Genomic DNA, 23475 nt, shown 5'->3' with positions numbered 1-23475 from the left:
AATTTTCAGTCATGAAAATGGTTGTAACGTCACACAAATGTAATACATGTTCAACAAATATCTAACAAATTGACCTTTCCAGTACAAAGTTATTGTAAATGACTGAAGCAATTTCATAAATCCGCTGCAGCTATATTTATTTAAATATTGTCACAAATCTCAACACTCATATAGAAAAACTAAGAAAGTTTTGTATTGTTGCACCCACACTTCAGATTTCTGCAACAAGATCACAGCATTGAACAGTTAGGCAAGATGACAACAGTGTATTGTTGCACTGGAAATGCTTTCACATCAGTCTGCTATAACAGCACAGCGGCACTTCAGAACGAAGTTTAACAAAGATCCACGAAGTGCGAACTCCATTCAGCGATGGTATGCGCAATTTGAGCTTAAGGAAATAGCTGAAGCTGAAGCCTTACCGTGTGCAGTTGCTACAAGCCTTGACTCCCAATGACAGTCAGAAGCCAGTGGCATGGTTGTGGTGAAGCTTCATACGTTTTTTTCTGTGAGTTTATGTGAAGATTCAATGTTCATGCCTCCCCTGCCAATAATGCTATGAGAACTATGTGCTAGCATCATCTGTGCTTGATAAGGACATTGTGCACTGAATGTGGGAAGAACTTGATTATCAACTTTATGTCTGCAGAATTGGCGGGGGGCTACATATGATGGAGCACTTACGTCAAAAAAACTTTTTGGGTATTTCTGTGCGTATGCAAAGCTCTGTGACAATTTGTCAAATAATATAGCTATATAAAATCTGTTAAATCACTTCACTAATTTACAGCCCTGTATCAGCTTTTACTTATATGCGTCTGTCCAGCAACCACATTAAAAGTGAGAAAGATTTGTGTGTTTTTCCAATCAGTTTGGAACACTTTGTTACTTCAGTGACTTCCAATAACGTACTGCAAGAACAATATCAAATTCTTCAGTACAGTACCCATAGACTCATCCAGATATATTGTTGGGTCCAGATGCCTTTCCACTGTTGAGCAATTTTACTTGATTTTCTGTTCTACAATCTGTTATCTCAATATCTGACATTTTATGAGTGATTGAAACCAAAAGTTATTTTACAGTCTTCCAGAATGAAACAATGTTGGACGAGTGAACTCAATATCTTGGCCTTACCTCTTCAGTTGGGTAGAAGTACAGTCACTGAATGACTGGATAGATTAACATGGTCCATTTATTGACTTTATGTCAGGGTTTGTTGACAGATCTGTGAAAAAAAAAATGATAGTTTCAAATTCACTGAATTCTTTTCACATTGTTTTGATTACATTTATTTTGGCTGTGTTCACCTTTTCTGTCTGTCTTTAATGTGACACAGACTGTTAGAGATGCTCGGTGAGTATTGGACTCCGAAAGGATTTATTTGGATTTGTTTTTCATCCAGTTCCAGTGAAAATGTCAAAACAAAAGAAGATCCAGCTACACCAAAACAGGATCCTCCTACATCTCCATCGGCCACCCCTGTCACGAAGATCAAAGAGGAGGTCGATCCAGACAAGGCCGACAGTCAAGCGAAAGACGACAAGAAAGATGACAAGAAAGACGACAAGAAAGATGACAAGAAAGACGACAAGAAAGATAACAACGAAATGGACATCATAGTCGAAACACCAGACGACAGCTCAGGAGACGAGTCTGGAAAAGAAAAAAAATCTGTGCCGGAAAGACTCACCCAAGTCGAGGGGAAGTATGAGAGGACATTTATCACTTTTTCAGAAGAGCCTGTCTTCCAAAGTGTGTTCACCAGTAACAAGCCACGCCCTCATCACAAGAACCTCTGTCCCATAACCAGGTAACTACTTTGTGTCCAGTTTCTTTCACTAAATTATTTCACCATTAGTAAATATGTTTTTATCTGTTATTACATTCTTGAGCATTTATAAGAGATGTTACAGAAGTATGGTTATATAAAAACTGTATCATACAAGTGAATGTTACGGAATGGCCGACATCGACTTTCTTCATATTAATACAATTTGTAGTCACTATCCGGACATCAGTTTACTAGAACAGTGTGATGCACTCATCGAAAAGCACTTGAAGGAACCACATTCGAAGATTGATGGGTTATGAGTGCTGTTAAATGCAAAAAATTTCAAACCTTCCGATACAACCACTTGGAGCTTTGTGCGTAGCGTTCTGGTCATCATTGCAAGGTTACTGGTTCAATTTTCACTATTGTAGGCCTATTTGAATTCTACATGGTCCAGTCAAATTAATGTGACCATTGCCTGTATTTGATGTCAACGTGCAATAACCATTACAGGCAGCACTAGGAGTCAACAGTATTTATAAAGCATGTCTATGTCTTTACATAGATAGTCAGGCAGCAGTTAGAGTTGACGGTAAATTGAGTTCATGGTTCAGAGTAGTTTCAGGGATAAGACAAGACTGCAACCTGTCTCCACTGTTGTTGAGATAGTTAGATTTTCCCACCTCCACGTTGCATATGTTTTGAGTGAAATGCCCAGTCGATGCGCTGTTGTTTTCACGTCAATTCTACCAACATTGAGAGTTGTTTAGTTCTCGGGGTTTTGTAAAATTCCTGGATTCATGTCTCGTCACTGTGCAGCCTATGAAAAGGATTGCGGAAGACTCCCAAATAAATTCCAAAGTGCAGTGCAGTTTTAATACCAATATATTTCTAGGACTCTGGTGTCCGATCCTGGTGAAACTGGACCAGTTACATCACATGTACCCAAAGTTGACATCAAACGAGACACAGAGTTCACAACAATCAATAAACGAGTGAGCCTACAATACAATTTCTCGCAACTCTAGCCAAAAAATGAGTGCCCCAAGGCACCTGCGTGACCTCTATTTATACTTTTGTTAACAATTACCTACAATGAAAATTACAATTTTACGTAAAATCACAATTAAAAGTTAAACCGAATATGAGCTACACATTGCTAAAAATTTACAATCTCAGTGCTGAACAAGGTGAACCTATTTTCAACTTAGTTACGAGTTAATATAACATTTTCTGACTAATTATGTTACAGGTAACAATTACATTTCTAAATTTGTTTGTAAAAAATGAACTAGTGCCTGAATTTTAGTGCTAACATATATCGGAGATTCAATTAACGTGCTTTATTTATATGTTCTATTTAAATTGCTGTAGTAATTTTATAATGATAGGTTTACTGGTACATCCTGACCATGTGCTACATTTCTTTCGATTAGTTACAGTATTAATTTCACATTTATGTTATGTTTCTCACATAAGAACAATGTTAATCAGCAAATCGTCATTTTCGAATTATATGTATAATGAAATAGTGGTTATTTTTGTATGTAATTTGGAAACAGGTCACTTTACAATTGGACGATTAGGACTGGTGTTTACCTTTAATTTTCTCTGAGGGGTTCTTTTGGTTTTTTAGGGCGCAAAACTTCTATTGTCATTAGCGCCACTGAGGGGTTCTGATAGGTAGCAATGAGATACAGTAATATTTCATTGTTCATATTATTTATGGATCATATGTTGAAAACAATAGACTGCCTGGGTGAGATTAAAATATGTGAACACAAAATAATCAGTCTCGCATATGCGGATGACTTAGTTGTGATGGCAGATTCGATTTAAAGTTTGCAAAGTAACATTTCAGAGCTAGATCAGAAATGTAAAGAATATTGCATGAAGATTAGCATCTCCAAAACGAAGGTAGTGTCAGTGGGAAAGAGATATAAATTGATTGAGTGCCAAATAGGAGGAACAAAGTTAGAACAGGTGGACGGTTTCAAGTACTTCTCACAGGATGGCAACATAGTGAAAGAACTGGAAGCGAGGTGTAGCCAAGCTAATGCAAGCTACGATATACTCTCTTCTGCAAGAAGGAAGTCAGTACCAAGACCAAGTTACCTCAGCTACGATATACTCTCTTCTGCATGAAGGAAGTCAGTACCAAGACCAAGTTACCTGTGCACCGTTCAATCTTTCGACCAACTTTGTTGTATGGGAGCGAAAGCTGGGTGGATTCAGGTTACCTTATCAATAAGGTTGAGGTTACGGATATGAAAGTAGCTAGGATGATTGCAGGTACTAGTAGATGGGAACAATGGCCGGAGGGTGTCCACAATGAGGAAATCATAGAAAAACTGGGAATGAACTCTATAGATGTAGCAGTCAGGGCGAACGGGCTCAGATGGTGGGGTCATGTTACAGGCATGGGAGAAGCAAGGTTATCCAAGAGACTCATGGGTTCAGCAGTAGAGGGTAGGAGTCGGGGTAGACCAAGGAGAAGGTACTTGGATTTGGTTAAGAATGAAGTAATAGACTTAACATCAGGAGAGGCACCATTGTTAGCACTGAATAGGGGATCATGGAGGAATTTTATGAGGGTGACTGTGCTCCAGACTGAACGCTGAAGGACATAATCAGTCTTAAATGATGATGATGATGATGTCGGGGATGCAGAAAACAATGCAGTCATTGTCATAATGTGGAAATAGATCAATTTATCTGACATCCAAACAGTCATGACCATTGGCTTTCAAGCAAAGGCTGGAAGCATTTCCAAAATTGCCAAGTTTGCAAACTGTTTGCATGCCACCATGGTTAAAGTAAACTGTGCTTGGCAAAATGGTGCTATCCAAAACTGACACCTAGGCAACTGTGGTGCACCACAGGCCATAGATGATAGCTGTGAATGATGGCTGCAGAGATGTGAACAGGCGAATAGAAAAGCAACTGTTGATCAATTTACCACCAAGATGAACCAAGGGCTACCACAGTATCTTCTCAACGACCATTCTACATCTACTTCTACAGCTACATACATACTCCGCAATCCACCAAACGGTGTGTGGCGGAGGGTACCTCATACCACAACTAGCATCTTCTCTCCCTGTTCCACTCCCAAACAGAATGAGGGAAAAATGACTGCCTATATGCCTCTGTCCGAGCCCTAATCTCTCTTATCTTATCTTTGTGGTCTTTCCACGAAATGTAAGTTGGTGGCAGTAAAATTGTACTGCAGTCAGCCTGAAATGCTGCTTCTGTAAATTTCCTTAGTAGCGATTCACAAAAAGAACGCCTGCTATCCTCTAGAGACTCCCATCCGAGTTCCTGAAGCATTTCCGTAACACTCGCGTGATGATGAAACCTACCAGTAACAAATCTAGCAGCCTGCCTCTGAATTGCTTCTATGTCCTCCCTCAATCAGCCGGCCGAAGTGGCCGTGCGGTTAAAGGCGCTGCAGTCTGGAACCGCAAGACCGCTACGGTCGCAGGTTCGAATCCTGCCTGGGGCATGGATGTTTGTGATGTCCTTAGGTTAGTTAGGTTTAACTAGTTCTAAGTTCTAAGGGACTAATGACCTCAGCAGTTGAGTCCCATAGTGCTCAGAGCCATTTGAACCAACCTCCCTCAATCCGACCTGATAGGGGCCCAAATGCATGAGCAGTACTTAAGAATAGGTCGTATTAGTGTTTTATAAGCGATCTCCTTTACAGATAAACCACATCTTCCCAAAATTCTACCAATGTACCGAAGACGACTATCTGCCTTCCCCACAACTGCCATTACATGCTTGTCCCACTTCATATCGCTCTGCAATGTTACGCCCAAATATTTAATCGACGTGATTGTGTCCAGCACTACACTACTAATGGAGTATTCAAACATTACGGGATTCTTTTTCCTATTCATCTGCATTAATTTACATTTATCTATATTTAGAGTTAGCTGCCATTCTTTACACCAATCACAAATCCTGTCCAAGTGATCTTGTATCCTCCTACAGTCACTCAATGACGACACCTTCCCATACACCACAGCATCATCAGCAAACAGCCGCACATTGCTATCCACCCTATCCAAAAGATCATTTATGTAGATAGAAAACAACAGTGGACCTACCACACTTCCCTGGGGCACTCCAGATGATACACTCACCTCCAACGAACACTCACCATCGAGGACAACGTACTGGGTTCTATTACTTAAGAAGTCTTCGAGCCACTCACGTATTTTGGAACCAATCCCATATGCTCGTACCTTAGTTCGGAGTCTGCAGTGGGGCACCGAGTCAAACGCTTTCTGGAAGTCAAGGAATATGGCATCCGTCTGATACTCTTCATCCAAGGTTCGCAAGATATCATGTGAAAAAAGGGTGAGTTGCGCTTCGCAGGATGCTTTCTAAAGCCATGCTGATGCATGGACAGCAACTTCTCTGTCTCGAGGAAATTCATTATATTCGAACTGAGAATATGTTTGAGAATCCTGCAACAAACCGATGTTAAGGATATTGGTCTGTAATTTTGATGATCTGTCCTTCTACCCATCTTATATACAGGCGTCATCTGTGCTTTTTTCCAGTTACTCGGGACTTTACGGTGGGCAAGAGATACGCGATAAATGCAAGCTAAGTGAGGAGCCAATGCAGTAGAGTACTCTCTGCATTCGGTGAATGTTGCTGCGCATGGACCTCCACAGCAGTTGCCTGGTTTGTGCACCCATGTTAACTGCTGTTCTTTGGTGATGAAGGCTGGAATTTGCACACCAGTACTGCAACTGGACATTGTCCGAGTGACAGTAGGGTGCATTTTCAGGCAAATCGTGTTTTATGCTCCATCGGACAAATAGCTGTTGGCACGTATGGCGTGGAGCATCTGAAAGCAACTATGCTTCTTGTGTTATGGTCTAGAGAATCTTTTCACAGCATTCCCTGGATGACCTTGCCATTCTGGAAGGCACAGGGTGTTATGTCTGCGTAAGCAGAAGAAACTAACGATCAAAGTCCGAAACAATTTATTGGGCTGTTCAATTAACCAAAACAAATTCTCCAAGTATAACACCGACACAAAACAGTGATCCGTCTTCGAGTCACAACTACATATGAGAGTAAGATAGAAAACAACTGAAATAATTTCCTACTAGTCTCCGCCAGAGACTTCTCCGATATACCGAGCCTAATCCAGAGATCAGTGAGAAGATCCGAGCCGGGCTGCCGGGGCGGCAGCTATCCGAGTCTACTGGCGGCCGATGAACTGCCGATGTGCGGCCGAGCACCGGCCTTTATAGCGCTTTGGCGGATAAGTACCTCGGAACTATTTTCCGTCGCGTGGTTGACATATGAAAATAGTTCCGGGATCTGCAGCGACCTCTTCCTTATGTTTATGTGGGCTGGTAGTGGCCGCTGGTGTCTTTGCTGTGGTCTACATCTAAATCTACATCTACATCCATACTCCGCAAGCCACCTGACGGTGTGTGGCGGAGGGTACCTTGAGTACCTCTATCGGTTCTGCCTTCTATTCCAGTCTCGTATTGTTCGTGGAAAGAAGGATTGTCGGTATGCTTCTGTGTGGGCTCTAATCTCTCTGATTTTATCCTCATGGTCTCTTCGCGAGATATACGTAGGAGGGAGCAATATACTGTGTGACTCTTTGGTGAAGGTATGTTCTCAAAACTTCAACAAAAGCCCGTACCGAGCTACTGAGCGTCTCGCCTGTTGAGTCTTCCACTGGAGTTTATCTGTCATCTCCGTAACGCTTTCGTGATTACTAAATGATCCTGTAACAAAGTGTGCTGCTCTCTGTTGGATCTTCTCTATCTCCTGTATCAACCCTATCTGGTACAGATCCCACACTGCTGAGCAGCACTCAAGCAATGGGCGAACAAGCGTACTGTAACCTACTTCCTTTGGTTTCGGATTGCATTTCCTTAGGATTCTTCCAATGAATCTCAGTCTGGCATCTGCTTTACCAACGATCAACTTTATATGATCATTCCATTTTAAATCACTCCTAATGCGTACTCCCAGATAATTTATGGAATTAACTGCTTCCAGTTGCTGACCTGCTATTTTGTAGCTAAATGATAAGGGATGTTGTTGTGGTTGTTGCTGTGGCCGTTCATCAATATTGCCTGTCGGTTGTGTAGTGCTTCGGTTTGCCTGCGAAGGCGAGTAACCCGCAGCTGCAGGCTGTCAGTTTGGTTGCTCATACTCTAGGTGCCTTGATGTCTGGTGAAGAAGGCAACAGCACAGGGAATCAACACAAGAATGATTCTGTGTTTGAGGGCTACGTCCATTCCTACATGCAGTTTGTTTTTCCTCAACATTATGGCATCTACCAGCAGGACAATACAATGTGTCACATAGCTTGCGATGTACCTGTGTGACTGGAAGACTATCGGAATGAGTGTATCGTTCTCCCCTTGCCGACAGACTCCCCATATTTAAACCCGATTGAGAATTTGCAGGACCACATCAGTGGGGCTGTTTGCACTGTGGATCCTCAACCGAGAAACTTAGCACTGCAGGCCACGGTACTGGAGTCAGAATGGCTCTAAACCCCTATTGGTACCTTTCACAACCTCATGAACTCTCTTCTTTCATATCTTGCCCCTGGCCCACACTGCAAAAGGTGGTTGTTCAGGCTTTTGACAAGTGGTCACATTAATGAGACTTATTACCAAATTGAAATGTTAATTATCAAAATTTGGATCATGATTTCTTACAAAAAATAATATTGTATATTTTATCTAGTAAGTGATGAAAATCCAATATTCATTATAAATTAGATCTGGTACAAAAATGTGAAATATCGTAATGTTAAATGAAAAATCCAGTAATACTTCAAGTTTGTATTTATTTGCAATCACTAGGAATAAAAAAAGTATTTTATTTTCTGTTTTAATGCGTTACTTTTTTATACCAAATTTAAATTTATTATGGATACCCACATTTTCGTGCAGTTTAATATTAAAAATAAAAAATGTTATATTTAGTAGTAATCTAGCATTTCAGTTTAACAGCGAATAAAGAATTCAAATGAAGAGTAAGATGTACATCTATATCCATTCTCTGCAAGCCACTGTGAAGCGTGTGGTTTAGGGTTCTTCCCACAAATTGGGATTTCTTCCCATTCCATTCAGAGGTAGAGCCCGGGAAGAATTACTGCTTAAAAGATCTCTGTATGTGCTGTTATTACTCTCATCTTGTCTTTGCTGTGTCACTGGCAATAGTGTAGTCATAGATTCTTCACTTACAAAATGCTGGTTCTTGAATCTTGATAAGTATGCTTCAGCAGGAAGTGGGTACAGAACAGAAGTAAATGCTGCTGATAGTGAACTAAAATTTCTCCAGGCTAGAGATGAGCAATTTACATCCTACAAGGCAAGCTTCCTTGGCCATATCTATATTTATATATTTGCTGAGATTGGATTTACGGGTATTAGGCTGCGGTCTAATGTATGTTTCTGCTGGCAAGATAAAAGAAGCTTACATTTGAAAATTAATTATATCTTCACAACCTCCTGCAGTAGGAGATGAAAATTTTGGCACAGAAACGTATCATAGACTATGGCATAACATCCATTGTAACCAGACCCATCAATTTATGTCACCCAGTTGCTGATGTGTCTAGGAAACATATGGCTCTCTGTAAGTGTCGTGGCATAATATATTGCTCCCTGAATGTTTTAGGGGAAGTTGTGAGTGTTGTGATTGCAGAAATTACAAATGAACAAATAAAGGCAACGTCAGTTGGAAAGATGGTTGTAAAGAAAATTTACATGTCAGTACTTAATTTGGTTTGCTCCATCAAACTTAAGATATTTGATCAAAGAATGTTTTGTTGTGGAATCCTCATTTTAAGGAGAAAAAGGAAGGATGGGACAATACAAGGGAAGCAAGTGAGACATATGTAGATATAAGATAATTGTAATAAAGGAAATGCAGAGAAAGAGAGATTTGAAGAATGTAGTGGGACAGATTATCCAATAAGTATGTAAACTAATTGACACATACTAATGTCTGATGAGATCATTAAAACCATGTGACTTACGAAGAAAGAAAAGGCGCGTGAAAACAATAGTGTTTCAATAGAAACTATTAAACTATTAAAGTTAGAGGTAGTTCAGTATAAAAGGAACTTTCAGAAATGTTTACGTCATCGTCTTCAGTCTATATTCTGCAAAACTCTTTATCTCCACATGACTGTTGCAACCTACATGAATTTCAAACTTGCTGAATTCAAGCCCAATCTCCCTCTGCAATATAACTTGCCATCCTCTGCAATCCCCTCCATTTCTAAACTGTCAGTTCCTTGATCTCTCATGAGCAAATTCCTGTTAACTGAATGCTTCATTTGGTCCAGTTGTGCCATAAATTCCTTTCCTACTTAATTTAATTCAGTACCTACTAATTAGTTTTAATCTGATCTACCACCTAATCTTCAGTATTCTTCTATATCATCATATTTCAAAACCTGTTTATTCTTGTTTGAACTATTAATTGTCTACATTTCATTTCCATAAAATGCTGCACTTTTGGGCAGATATCCCCAGAAAAGACTTCATAACATTCACGAGGGTGGTTTGATAAGTGTGTTAAAAAGCAAGAAAAAAATGTTTATTTGGGGGGGGGGGGGGGGGGGGGGAACCCTCGCCCAGCTTTTCGACATAGTCTCCTTTGAGGTTTATGCACTTGGTCTAGTGATCCTCCAGCTTTCTCATCCCATCATCAGAATATGTTCTGTCAGACTGTAAAATACTCATTGATTGCAACTATCAGTTCCTCATTTGATGACAATTTCTTCCCAGCAAGACAAGAGTTTCAAGTTTGGGAACAGGAAGAAGTCACTTGGGGAGAAGTTTGTTGAACAGGGTGGATGAGGCACCAATTCAAAGCCTAATTCCTTCTCTTTCACCATTGTAATCGCTGATGTTGGGATGGTGCATTATCCTAGTGAAAGAGCACTTTTCTGTGTGCCAACCTGGACCGTTTGACAGTCCAGAAATGAAACATAATAAGGTCCAATTATGGTTCTGCCCTTTTCCAAGCTATCTATGATGATTATTCCTTGGGAGAGGGGGACTGTGGCATTACCTTTTTCAGTGCTCTTTCGCCAGCCCTTGTCCATTGTTTTGATTGCCACTTGATTCTGGAATGTAATGATGGATCCAGGTTTCATCAACAGTCACAAATCAGTGCAAAAAGTCTAGCTAATTGTGATTAAACATCACCAAACATTGTGTTGAAATGTTGTGCCTAATACATTTTTGGTCAAGTGTGAGCAATCGCCAGAACCCATCTTGCACACAGCTTCTTCATAGCCAGTTCTCGATGCAGGATATTGTGCACTCACTCAGTTGAAATGCCTACAGTCTTTGTAATCTCAAAGATTTTTTCTTGACAGTCTTTTACCATACAATGAGTTTTTCAATGGCTTCCTTTATGGTGACCACAGTTGGAGGGCCGGAGTGTGCTTCAACTTTGGTGCTTACCCTATGAAGTTTAAATTCATTAATACAAAGGTAAAGGGCATTCAGTAGTGGCAAAGAATCCATGTGAATGTCATCCAATTCTGTTTTGATTTGTGCAGCAGTCCAATCCTTCAAATGATAATGTTTAATAACAGCACGAAACTTGGTTTCTCCATTTTCAGTCACAGTCGACTGACGGCTGCCAACTGAACCATTTTCAAAAGCTTCTGTTCTCTTCACACATGGCTACACTCCATGCAAATACTTACAAAAAAAAAATACTTCCTGACACTTAAATCTATATTTGATGTTAACAATTTTTTCTTCTTCAGAAGGGCTTTTCTTGCCATTGCCACTCCACATTTTATATTATATCTACTTCGACCATCATTAGTTATATTGCTGCCCAAATAGCAAAAGTCACATACTACTTTAAGTGTCTAGTTTCCTAATCTAATTCCCACAGTATCAACCGATTTAATTCGAGTACATTCCATTATCCTTCTTTTACTTTTGTTGATGTTCATCGTATAATTTCTTTTCAAAACACTGTTGTTCATAGGGTCCCGGGTTCAATCTCTGGCTGGGTGGGGGATTTTCTCCACTTGGAAGTGCTTGCATCTATTGTCATCATCATCATCATCATCATCATCATCGATGTGCAAGATGCCAAAGTGGCATCAAATGAAAAGACTTCACCAGGCAGCCAAACTTCCCTTCTGGCCAGATAAGCCATATACATCTTTCATTTCATATCAAAACTCTGTGCATTCCCTTCATATGTTCTTCCTTTCCATTTCTCATCTCTGAGAGACTCAGAATGTCATCACTAAACCTCATCATTTTTATTTTTTCTCCTGAACCTCCCTTAGGAAATTTCTCCTTGCTTTCATTCACAATTTGCTGAATGTACAGATTGAATAACATTCGGGACAGGCTACAACACCATCTCACTCCCTTCTCAACTACAGTTCATTTACACATCCTTTAATTCTTACAATTACAGTGTTGTATCTGTACATGTTGTAGATAACCTTTTTCTCCCCATATTTTTATCACTGGTACCTTCAGAATTTTACAGAATTTATTGTATTAATCGTGCATTTATGTAGACTACTTGTTTTAGCTTTATCAATTTTTTAGCTGTTATCAATTATTTGACTGGAGCAGCTACTGCATATGAAAATCGCAATGCCTGCGATTGATGTTTTTTTTAATATTGTAACGTTCATGGTGGTGGATAGTATATGCACAATAGGTAGTCGTGGTGGGGAGACAGGGAGGGGGGGGGGGGGGGGTGCAGACAGGGGAATGTGTAAAGCAGATACAGCCTAACTGAAACAATACTGCATTAATTTGACAAGTAGCACTGAAAAGCTGGTTGAATGAGAGTTACATAAGCCACCTCTCATGTGGCCAAATTACAGTTCTTTTGAATTAATCCATTGCATCTCAGATTGCCACCTGCTTTCTCTGCAACTAGATTTACATTGTCATTTCTCTGTAGAAGTGTCTCATGACCGAGAGCTGTGGCTTCTGCAGGCAACCGGCACGCTACTTCGATCCCGTGACACAACTGCCGTTCGGCAACGTGCAGGCGTTCCGCATCCTGCGTGAGGCCTACTACAGCCAGTTAGAGTCGCGGGCAGAGGCGGCAGCTGCCGCGACGGGACCGGACCGCAAGGAGCCCGAGCCGGAGCTGGCCCGCTGGCTGGCGTGGAGGCGGCGGTTGCGCGAGGCGCGGAACTCGCTGCTCGGCCGTACGGTGCGCACAGCCACCCAGAACCAGCAGCAGGCTCAGGGGCAGCAGCAGCCGGCAGGGGAGAGGACCGTGCTGGCACCGACGACAGGTGAGTGCTCTCTGCAGGAGTTTTATTTGGCGGTGAAATCTGTTAAATGATTAAATTCTGAAGCCACATTTACACTGATTTTAGAATACCTTTTGCTACAGTATTCACAACGTAGTTTTCAGCTACTACTGGACTTTTGATGTTTGTAACACGTTTGCAAAGGGTTTGCATCATCTCGAGAAAGTGTAAAATGCTTTGTCTACAATAAGGTAGTAGTTGCATTCTATGTAGGCATGACAACCAACAAGCTTTTCTGTCGGCACGAAGGGCCACCGACAAACTGTGTCCAAGAAACAAGTGGACCACCCTGTTGCTGAGCATGCTGCCAAACATGATATCCCTCATCTTAATGACTGCTTCACAGCCTGTGCCATATGGATCCTTCCCACCAACACCAGCTTTTCTGAATTGCGCAGGTGGGAACTTTCCCTGCAATACATCCTACGTTCCCGTAACCGTCCTGGCCTCAACCTTCATTAGTCACTGTCCTCACCCATCCAGCCCCCTCCCTGATCCCATTCCAGCACTACACAGCCGTCATTTCACCACCACACCCAGTCTTTTAATTTCTTTTATGTCTCTCCTTTCTGCTACTTACTCCCTCCGCATCTTCTCTCCTGCCCTCCATCTAAACTGCAACACTTGACTGTCCGCCACTCCCACCATACTATCCCTCCCCCTCCCTGCCCCAGCCTCGTCCTTACCCCCACCCACTCGCCACTCCCATCATGCACTGGTGCTGCTGTTCACAGTGTGGTCTCAGCTCTCTGAGACTGGAGATGTGTGTGCAAGTTGCGTTTCTGTGAGTGTGTGTGTGTGCGTGTGTGTGTATGTATGTCTGCTGCTGACAAAGGCCTTAATGGCTGAAAGCTTTAATTGTGTGAATCTTTTTATTGTGCCTATCACGACTCAGCATCTCCACTATATGGTGAGTATTAAGTTTCCTTCTCTGGTTGTTACATTCCATCCTGGATTTTCCATTGTTTGATAAGGTAGTTCAGGTAGACGTAGATGTCTGTGGTTATGTAGAATTGAAGAGGCTTGCACAGGATAGACTAACACAAAGAGCTGTTTCAGACCAGTCTTTGGACTGAAAGACAGCAACAGCAACAATAGATTGTCCTTTATTGACAGTGTAGAACACTGTTAATGAGTGTTTACAGTGGAGCATGCTTAATTCTGTGGCCAGTAGGCAATGAAAATGGAAGCTGCCTGATAGATATTAACTACAGATCACCCATGCTACCACAGTAAGTAAAAAAATTTGTTTCTCAACATAATTTGCTGTATGAATCTCACCCGTGGCAGTACATTAAAGTATTTTGTAAATCACCTCACACAGCCAATACCCAACATCACACAATGAAAATAAATACATACAGGGTTAGTCAGGAAAGTAATGTGTCACTTATTCCCCCTACCCCCACACCCTCCTTCTCCAGATACGTTCAAGAACTTCAATTAAAATTCTTTGAAGTATGTCCCTTTTTCATCAGTACATTTTTTTCCAGTGTGATTTCCATGTGTCACAAGCTTTCTGGAACTCCTGTCGGGATGCTCTTCAGAGAAGACATCAGAGTAGCTTGCACATTGTCAACTGACACGATGATTTCCTTTGAGTTCACTTTTCAGCCAAGGGAACATAGAAGTCCACCAGGGCCAGGTTGGGACTGTTGCCGTACTGATCCTGGACAGTTAGACCCTGTCAACAAAGCCCTGGAAAAAAGCGCAGGTGACGCCTGTATATAAGATGGGTAGAAGGACAGATCCTCAAAATTACAGACCAATATCCTTAACATTGGTTTGTTGCAGGATTCTCAAACATATTCTCAGTTCGAATATAATGAATTTCCTCGAGACAGAGAAGTTGCTGTCCATGCATCAGCATAGATTTAGAAAGCATCGCTCCTGCGAAATGCAACTCGCCCTTTTTTCACATGATATCTTGTGAACCATGGATGAAGGGTATCAGACGGATGCCATATTCCTTGACTTCCGGAAAGCGTTTGACTCGGTGCCCCGCTCCAGACTCCTAACTAAGGTACGAGCATATGGGCTTGGTTCCCAAGTATGTGAGTGGCTCGAAGACTTCTTAAGTAATAGAACTCAACATGTTGTCCTCAATGGTGAGTGTTCATCGGAAGTGAGGGTATCATCTGGAGTGCCCCAGGGAAGTGTGGTAGGTCCACTGTTGCTTTCTATCTACATAAATGATCTTTTGGATAGGGTGGATAGCAATGTACGGCTGTTTGCTGATGATGCTGTGGTGTATGGGAAGGTGTCGTCATTGAGTGACTGTAGGGGGATACAAGATGACTTGGACAGGATTTGTGATTGGTGTAAAGAATGGCAGCTAACGCTAAATATAGATAAATGTAAATTAATGCAGATGAATAGGAAAAAGAATCCCGTAATGTTTGAATACTCCATTAGTAGTGTAGCGCTTGACACAATCACGTCGATAAAATATTTGGGCGTAACATTGCAGAACGATATGAAGTGGGACAAGCACGTAATGGCAGTTGTGGGGAATGCGGATAGTTGTCTTCGGTTCCTTGGTAGAATTTTGGGTAGATGTGGTTCATCTGTAAAGGAGACCACTTATAAAACAGTAATACGACCTATTCTTGAGTACTGCTCGAGCGTTTGGGATTCGTATCAGGTCAGATTGAGGGAGGACATAGAAGAAATTCAGAGGCAGGCTGCTAGATTTGTTACTGGTAGGTTTGATTATCACGCGAGTGTTACGGAAATGCTTCAGAAACTCAGGTGGGGGTCTCTAGAGGAAAGGAGGTGTTCTTTTCATGAATCACTACTGAGGAAATTTAGAGAATCATCATTCGAGGCTGACTGCAGTACAATTTTACTGCCGCCAACTTACATTTCGTGGAAAGACCACAAAGATAAGATAAGAGAGATTAGGGCTCGTACAGAGGCATATAGGCAGTCATTTTTCCCTCGCTCTGTTTGGGAGTGGAACAGGGAGAGAAGATGCTAGTTGTGGTACGAGGTACCCTCCGTCACGCACTGTATGGTGGATTGCTGAGTATGTATGTAGATGTAGATGTAGATGAGGTGGTGTGAGGCAGCATATTGTCATGGTGCAGTTTCCAAGAAGTGTGGATCTCCTTTCAGATATGAACAACCCTATGATTCAGTCTGTGGAGCACTTCCTTGTAAAATTGAGCATGCCCTACCCCCTTTGCATCAGATAGTCTGGTATGATTTTTTTTTTCTAGTAATTTAATTGAAAGCTTTGTTGCTTTGGTAAAAATAAAATTGGTTCTTTTTGTCGTGACAGAATAAATTACTATTAATCACACCAGATTTGTCGGAGAACAGCAGCAACATGTGTAATTGATCCAGCTTTAAGAAATTCTATTACCTTTTAGCGGAAAATTCGTGCAGTACTCTCCGACGTTAGAAAAGTCGTGGTGTTCCGTTCGGAGCAGGAGGCGGCTGTCTTTTCTCATTCGCGATATCGAAAATTACTAAAAAATGAACAGAAATTTTTGTTTTGGAGGAAGATCGCGCGGAGAAAAAAGACGGAAGTTACATGAAAGAAACCTAAGGGACCAACTAATTGGATTTGTACGAACATATAAACGGAACTGAAAGAACTTGGAATAAATACTATAACGATGTCGTCACGACAGCCTCCTGTTCCGACAGAACACACGCTGGATCATAAGCTGCATAAATCTTTTAAACAGAAAAGATTATCACAAGTATAATTAATGAAAATAAGGTTGAGAGATTTTCTATGAAATTAAATAAACTTCAAGGCTTTAAGCATTATATTATGAAACGGAAACTTACATTAACATGGCCACCCATTGTGGCGGTGGAGCGAATTTTCGTGATACACATTCTCGCTTGTTTGTGGCTACATATATTTTTTAATCACTTAAACTCTTAAATTTACAAAAAAAATGATTATATCAGTATGGAGCACAATACTTTTGCGTCCGACTCGCAACACACTCACAGAAGAACAGCAAGAGAGCGTCGCGGCTCCCTGCAGAAGTAAAAATTGTCAATTGTTATTTTGAAACATAGGTGCATCGTTTTTTTTACTGATCGATAGCAGCGTATAACAGTTTATAGCTATCGTGATATTCTGCGCTTTTCAGGAGCGCGGCAAAGATATCTGGTTACAACATTCATTGGTATATGTTAAAAGTTCGCACATACTGACGCGAATACAGAAGAAAAAACTTTTACAGTGATAAAGGCTGTAATGTCACAATGCCTCCCATGTGAGGCATGATGATTCCGGAAGGATCATCAGGACTCACATGTAGTTTCAAGACATTACTGTGTTTTATCATCTGTTTACCTTCGTTCTAACATAAAATTGGAATGAGTTTGTCATCTAGTTATTTTATGCTTCCAGTACAGTTATGAAAACAAATAAAGTCTTTCAGTGTCTTTTGTGCACTTTGGCACTTCTCTCAGTTCATTGTAAGGTGTCCTTGCACTGTTATCTTAATTGCTGTTACTGTGAAACAACATATGACAAAAAACAATCTTAAGTCTAACACACACAAAGATAAATGAATAATACTCTATATAGAAAACAAAACATGTCAGTAGACAAACATACACAGATACATTGAAATAATTACTTAAACAGTCCTCTAAAATTGTCCGTGACCTGTTTGGTCTCGTAATGTTTTTTATCCGTTTCATTAGATTCTTTTAGAATGTCGTTGTTAATCAGGACGTTGCACTTGACACTACACTGTACACTTTTGTCACGCGCTCACTTAACGGGAGTCTGGAACGTCTATTCTCGTTCGGTGAGCGGCGTCGTCCGAGAGGTCACGACCCTGGGTAGCGTCTTTTTTGTGTTCGCTCGTGTTGCCTCTCTAGTGTCTCGCATCAAGCGTCAGGTCGTTTACATGCAAATAAACAAAAAGAAACCTGTGTTAGGTTCGTGCTATAATGTAGACTTACAGGTAAAGGTTTTATAGGATTCTGGACAGGATTGATAACCTTCCCTTCCAGTTAACGTTTCAGTGCTCAGTAATGCCTTGTCTTTATTTAATTATCCATCGCAAAATATCCGACGTGACTGATTAAATGGAAATTAATTTGAAGCTAAGACTTCTCTTTTTGCAGAATAAATAAAGTTCATAATTAAGTTTCACTGTGATAGCTTTAGCAATGTCTCTTGCGTAGTTGTGAGACGGAAAACATTCTAAGGTCAATGACATGCCTCCACAGCGCGCGCGTCGGTTGTGTTTCAAATGTTAATTGTTGAGTCCAACTGCAAGCAGCTCCGCGCTGTTGCCGGTTACTAGTCCAGTGCAACACGCGCTCGTGTATGCTCGTATGAAGTTTAACGTGTGTCACTCGCGCTCTGCTAAAATGAGAACACGCGGAAAACACACGTCTAGTCTCCTTTCTACATCGTCGATCGGCGTATCGAAAACTTGGGTAGAAAATACCACCGTCTGTTACGAGGATTTCACACGACAGTCCCTGCGACCTGCCATGCTGCTTACACACAGGTCAGTGAAGCCAACGTTTTACATATAGTTTGCAAAATGCTTTGCTGTGATCGCTGTCACTACTGCACTTGCGTGTACACACGTCACTGCACACGTATTTTGTACACTTTATCACTCGCATTTTGTTTAGAACCTCTTAGGGTGTCTGCAAATTCACATCTCCCATCTCACATTGCTATTTCAAAGTTCACAGTTCAAGTTACTCACAGGTAAATACATTACAAGATTAAACAATGTCCATAAATTACATACATACATACATACATTTCTTAAGTTTGCTTAGTCACAAAATTCTGTTAACCTTTTCAGTCACGCCACGCCGGATTAGCGTATTGAATACCACTACTTGTGCATCAAGGCACGATTATTTCGGTTATTCTCTCTCCCTTTTACAAAGGTAAAATTTTTCTTAAAACAAATCTTTTAAGCAGCTTGTTATTTCGTTTCTCTTCAAAATTTAGTGTCACTGTTTATGTAGAGCACAGATTGAACAAATTCTGTCTCTACTGGTCGAGCATACTCATGCATTTCTCTCCGGAAGATTCATGCTTCATAAAGTTACTAGCTGCAAGTACTACTCGCGGAATGTGTTATAATCTCTCAACATTGCTACTCGCGATACGCGATTAAAACAAACTTTCGCTAACGGATCTCTCCCACAAATTTCGTTTCCACTTCAACCGTCTAAAGAGCACTCAGATGAGCCTGTCAAATTCTAATCCTCACTTTTTTTTAATGGGATAGGATGGGGAAGTGGAAGAGGAGAGGATCAAATATGAACATAAATACACTATATACATATACAAATTCTAGCACAACTACACTAGGATTTTTTTTTTTACTTTAGATGCATGACATGCGTCACGTGTGCCTTCAAGTGGCTATTCTTTAATCTAATATCAGATCTTAGTTTTATTATTATAATGTGAGTCATATCTGGTGACAGCTTTCTAGTTTCCCACGCTTCCTTCTGGGCGATTGTCGGGCTTGGCTGTGAAATAGCTAATTACTTTAGTGCATCTTACATGTTTAAAGAAGAAACGTTTACCATCAGGAATACTTCAGACTTGTCAGTACGACGTATATGTTTCCATGTAGTGGCACTCTCGACTACATGACCTAACAGCTGTTGTAAAACAGAATAAAGGAAATGCTTTGTTGCTTAGCTATTAAATCTTATGAGGCTTACTGTTCGTAGATGGTACTTTGAATCTGAGATTGAATCTCCTGAAAACTATCAAATACTACGTGATACTCTCTCTCTCTCTCTGTTATTTACAGCTTTTGACAGTTCAAACACTTGGCTACACAAATCTGTTTAATTCTAAAGATCGCGTTAACAAAAGGTATAGTTCATGGCGGTGTTACAATAACGCACAGTTTACACGCAATAGGCTGTACTCTGTACACTTAAAGACTAACATTCCATCTTGAGGGCTGAAAAAGAAATTGCTTAACCTAATATTTCACATACATATATATGTTCATTGGAGTTGGAAGGTGGCAATCTGCTACTTCCTTCCGTATCTCCTTTCACCAATAACGGCATTCCTCAATGCCAACAGCCAACTTGGACTGCTTACACCTATGACTAACTTAAAACTAACTGAGAATCTGTCCTCTCAAATGGAATGTGCTTTCTTTTTCGTACGCCATAATAAATCAAATCTTCAATTACCTCCATAGTTTTTTCGCCAAAGCGTGAGTACTCGTATTGGTGTGTTTGAATACCGAAGTGTTTCACAGGTTAAACCTTAGGCTAATGTTCCTTTGCTTGTTACTTTGCCTCGTTATACTTCTTGAGATCCTGGTGGTGATACAATCCTTTAATTCTGCCAGATGCTGGATCCGCTATTAGATAACATCCTGTATGTGGTTTTCTAATTACTACAAATGGTCCGTCGTACAATAGCCTCCATTTCCGATTTCTTTTCAGCAACTTCGATGGCTTAAAATGTGTCCGTAAAAGCACCTTTTCATTAATATCATATGTAAGAGCCTTAGATACCTTCTTGTCGTAAGACTTCTTGCGTAGATTCGCCTGTACAGCTAAGGATACCAATGCTTGCCTAAGTTTTGCATCTAAATCTAATTCTGGTTCTACAATTTTAGGTATGGGATCTAACCATTCATTTCTTTCCCGATGACTCGTCATTAATTCCGCAGGTGTAAATCCAGTTGAGAAGTGTGGAAGATTGTTGACAATCTGCTCGAATGAAGATACAAAGTCAATCCAACGGGTTTGTCGATTAGGTATGTAGGTTCGAATGAATCTATTGAACTCTTTGAAGATACGTTCGGTGGGATTAGATTGCGGTCTGAAACGAGATATAAGTATTTGTTTGATGCCATGTCTGGCAAGAAAATTGCGCCATTGTCTGCCAGTGAAATTCGATGCATTATCTGATAGAATGGCCTCCGGCTTGCCAAATCGAGGAAAATAGTCTTGTTCGATTCGACGGATGATCGGAAGTGCACTGGATGATTTCACTGCATAAAGTCTCTCAAGTCAGTGTCGCGATCATAACGTATTACGTTAAGTCGTTCAAGGTCGAGTTTGCCCCCATTATGTCCCGCAGCATCCCCAAGGAGGCGAAAAGGTGCTGCCTTTAGTTTTCCGCTTTCTTGTGATGCGACTGATTTGATTCTTCTGTCACATCACTTGACCATTCTCGCTGGTTTTTTACCCATTGTGTGTGTTGATTTGTATCAAACCCTTGTTGGTACTGCACTTGGTTACCAGGCTGAAAAATCGGTACATTACTTGCCTGCGTAAAATATACCGGTGGATTGTATTGTTTTCTTGGTTTATTGTTATTGTATCTAAAGTCCTGTTGTGGTGGCGTGTACTGTTGTTGTTGCATGAATGGTTGTTGCTGAGGCGTGTATTGCTGTTGTTGCTGATGTTGTGGCTGCCCATAGGGTTGTGGTGGAGGTAGCTGACCTCCGCAATTTTGATTGTTGCAACGTTTACCCTTGTGTTTGTTCCCATTCTGGTAGAAGTTACTACCGTTATTGTTTGGTTGGTATGGGGCATTCCCGTAATACTGTTGTTGCGTGTTGTATATTGGATTGTACCGTTGGTTGCCGTAATGCTTGTTTTTGTGTTTACCATTACGGTAACCATTGTTTCGGCCTCTATTGCGGTTATTGTACTGTTTGTTTCCGTATTGTGTTTCGTGTGAACCATTTCCATTACTACCGTTTCCATTCGAATACGTGCCTGCGTTTTTGTTCTTACGGTTAGCATTCGCATGCGCGTCTTCGTGTATAAGATCGAGCGAATCAAGGACGGATAAAAATGCGTCCTGATCTTCCTCTGACACGTTCACTAATTTTTCGCGTATGGAAATGGGTAGTTTTGACTTAAGAATCATAATAACATCTTTTGTTGTTATGGGAGTGTCCCAATATTGTATCTTTCTCAAGTACTTTTCAAAGTACCGGCGAAGTCCGCCACTGTTCGAATGGAAAGGTTCGGCGTTGTAGACCTCTTTGCGTAGGCGTTGCTGAACACCTGCGCTCCAAAATTTGCTTAAAAAGTTCTTCTCAAACTCGCTAAATGTTTTGCACTTATCAACCATCTCGGTTCCCCATATAGCACTTTCTCCTTGTATGTATCCGGTAATGAATTGTATTCTCTGTTTGTCATTCCAGGCAGCTGGAAAGACTCCTGAAAAGTTCTTTAGGAAAACGACTGGATGAATATTTCGCTTTTCCGGTTGGAATGGTTGAAAAACTCTGTGTTTCAATACACTCTCCTCTTTCATGAGGGTTGTGAGTGTCAATCGTTCAGTGTTGTTGTTGTGTGAATCGTTAAATTCATTTTTCGGTCGCGGAATGTACTGTGGTGTGTTGTGTTGTCTGGTATTGATGTTCATCTAGCTCAGAAGGTAGTGAGTGTTTCCCGTCACTCTGGTTATCATACTGTAGTGTTTGAATTTGCTGTTTCAGGTCGGATATCTCATCTGTTACTTGCTTCCGCCATTCCGGCAAATCCCGGGTAAACACTCGTCTAATTTGGCCTAGTTCAGTACAAACAGTGTCTCCTGAACTGCCGGGTGCAGATAATATGTCTAAGGTTGCGGATTTAACAACATCTTTCAAGTCACGTGTAACCTTCTCCTTAACAAGCTTCTCTTGTACATCAATCCATTCTTTGTAATGTTCGGAAAGTGCTTTAGTGTGCGAAGCAACACTACTGTTAACTCTTTCCTCAATAGTTCGGTCCGAAATGTCATCCGCCATTGCACTTACTTTTGATTCTACAGTGGCTACCGCTGTCGCTAACTCGTCTACCTGTCGTGCAACTGTTTTATACGCAAGTTTTACCGAATCGGTTTCTTTGCGACACGCTTCGATTTGAGTTGTGAGATTCTGACCAATGTTATCAATTTTGTTATTCAGAGTGCTTATCTGTGTTGTCAAAGTGGTTACTTGCGCCGTGACGTCACCCTTAACCGAATCTATCTGTGCTGCGAGAGAGCCTACTTGCGTAGTGAGGGTACCTACTTTCGCATCAATGGTGGTATTTACGTCATTCCTAACTGAGTCAATGGTGGTATTTACGTCATTCCTGAGTCAATCTGTGTTGTCATATCCGTTTTCAACTCTGATAAAAACTTGTCTCTGTCTTTCTCACGTTGTTCCCTCTCCTGTCTGTCTAGTATCAATTCCTGTAATATTTTGACAATGTCAATTGATACCGCTATCTGGGAGGTGGGTGTTTCCTGCTGAGTGTCGTCCACGTTAGCTACCTCTTGTCTGTCGTCTGTCCTGGCCGTCGTTCCGCGTGAGCGAAGTCGGTAATGTTTGTTAACAGTGCCGTCGCTTTCGTCTGCAGAGTTCGCGCTCGATTGTCCGTCCGCCATAAT

At 41.1% G+C, this 23475-nt stretch overlaps 1 protein-coding gene across 1 annotated transcript in view; it reads left to right on the top strand.

Moving 5' to 3' along the window:
• Positions 1-23475, top strand: part of LOC126109736 (calponin homology domain-containing protein DDB_G0272472-like) — a 71695-nt gene that overhangs the window by 41720 nt on the left and 6500 nt on the right. The window contains exons 7-8 of the mRNA XM_049914789.1: positions 1406-1813; positions 12778-13085. Coding sequence (XP_049770746.1) covers positions 1406-1813; positions 12778-13085 — 716 coding nt within the window. The remainder of the gene's footprint in view (positions 1-1405; positions 1814-12777; positions 13086-23475) is intronic.

This window comes from Schistocerca cancellata, chromosome 12, assembly GCF_023864275.1.
Source record: "Schistocerca cancellata isolate TAMUIC-IGC-003103 chromosome 12, iqSchCanc2.1, whole genome shotgun sequence".
In the NCBI taxonomy this organism is placed as follows: domain Eukaryota; kingdom Metazoa; phylum Arthropoda; class Insecta; order Orthoptera; family Acrididae; genus Schistocerca; species Schistocerca cancellata.
The sequence above is the reverse complement of the archived record's forward strand: the minus strand, read 5'-3'. Positions and strand labels throughout refer to the sequence as shown.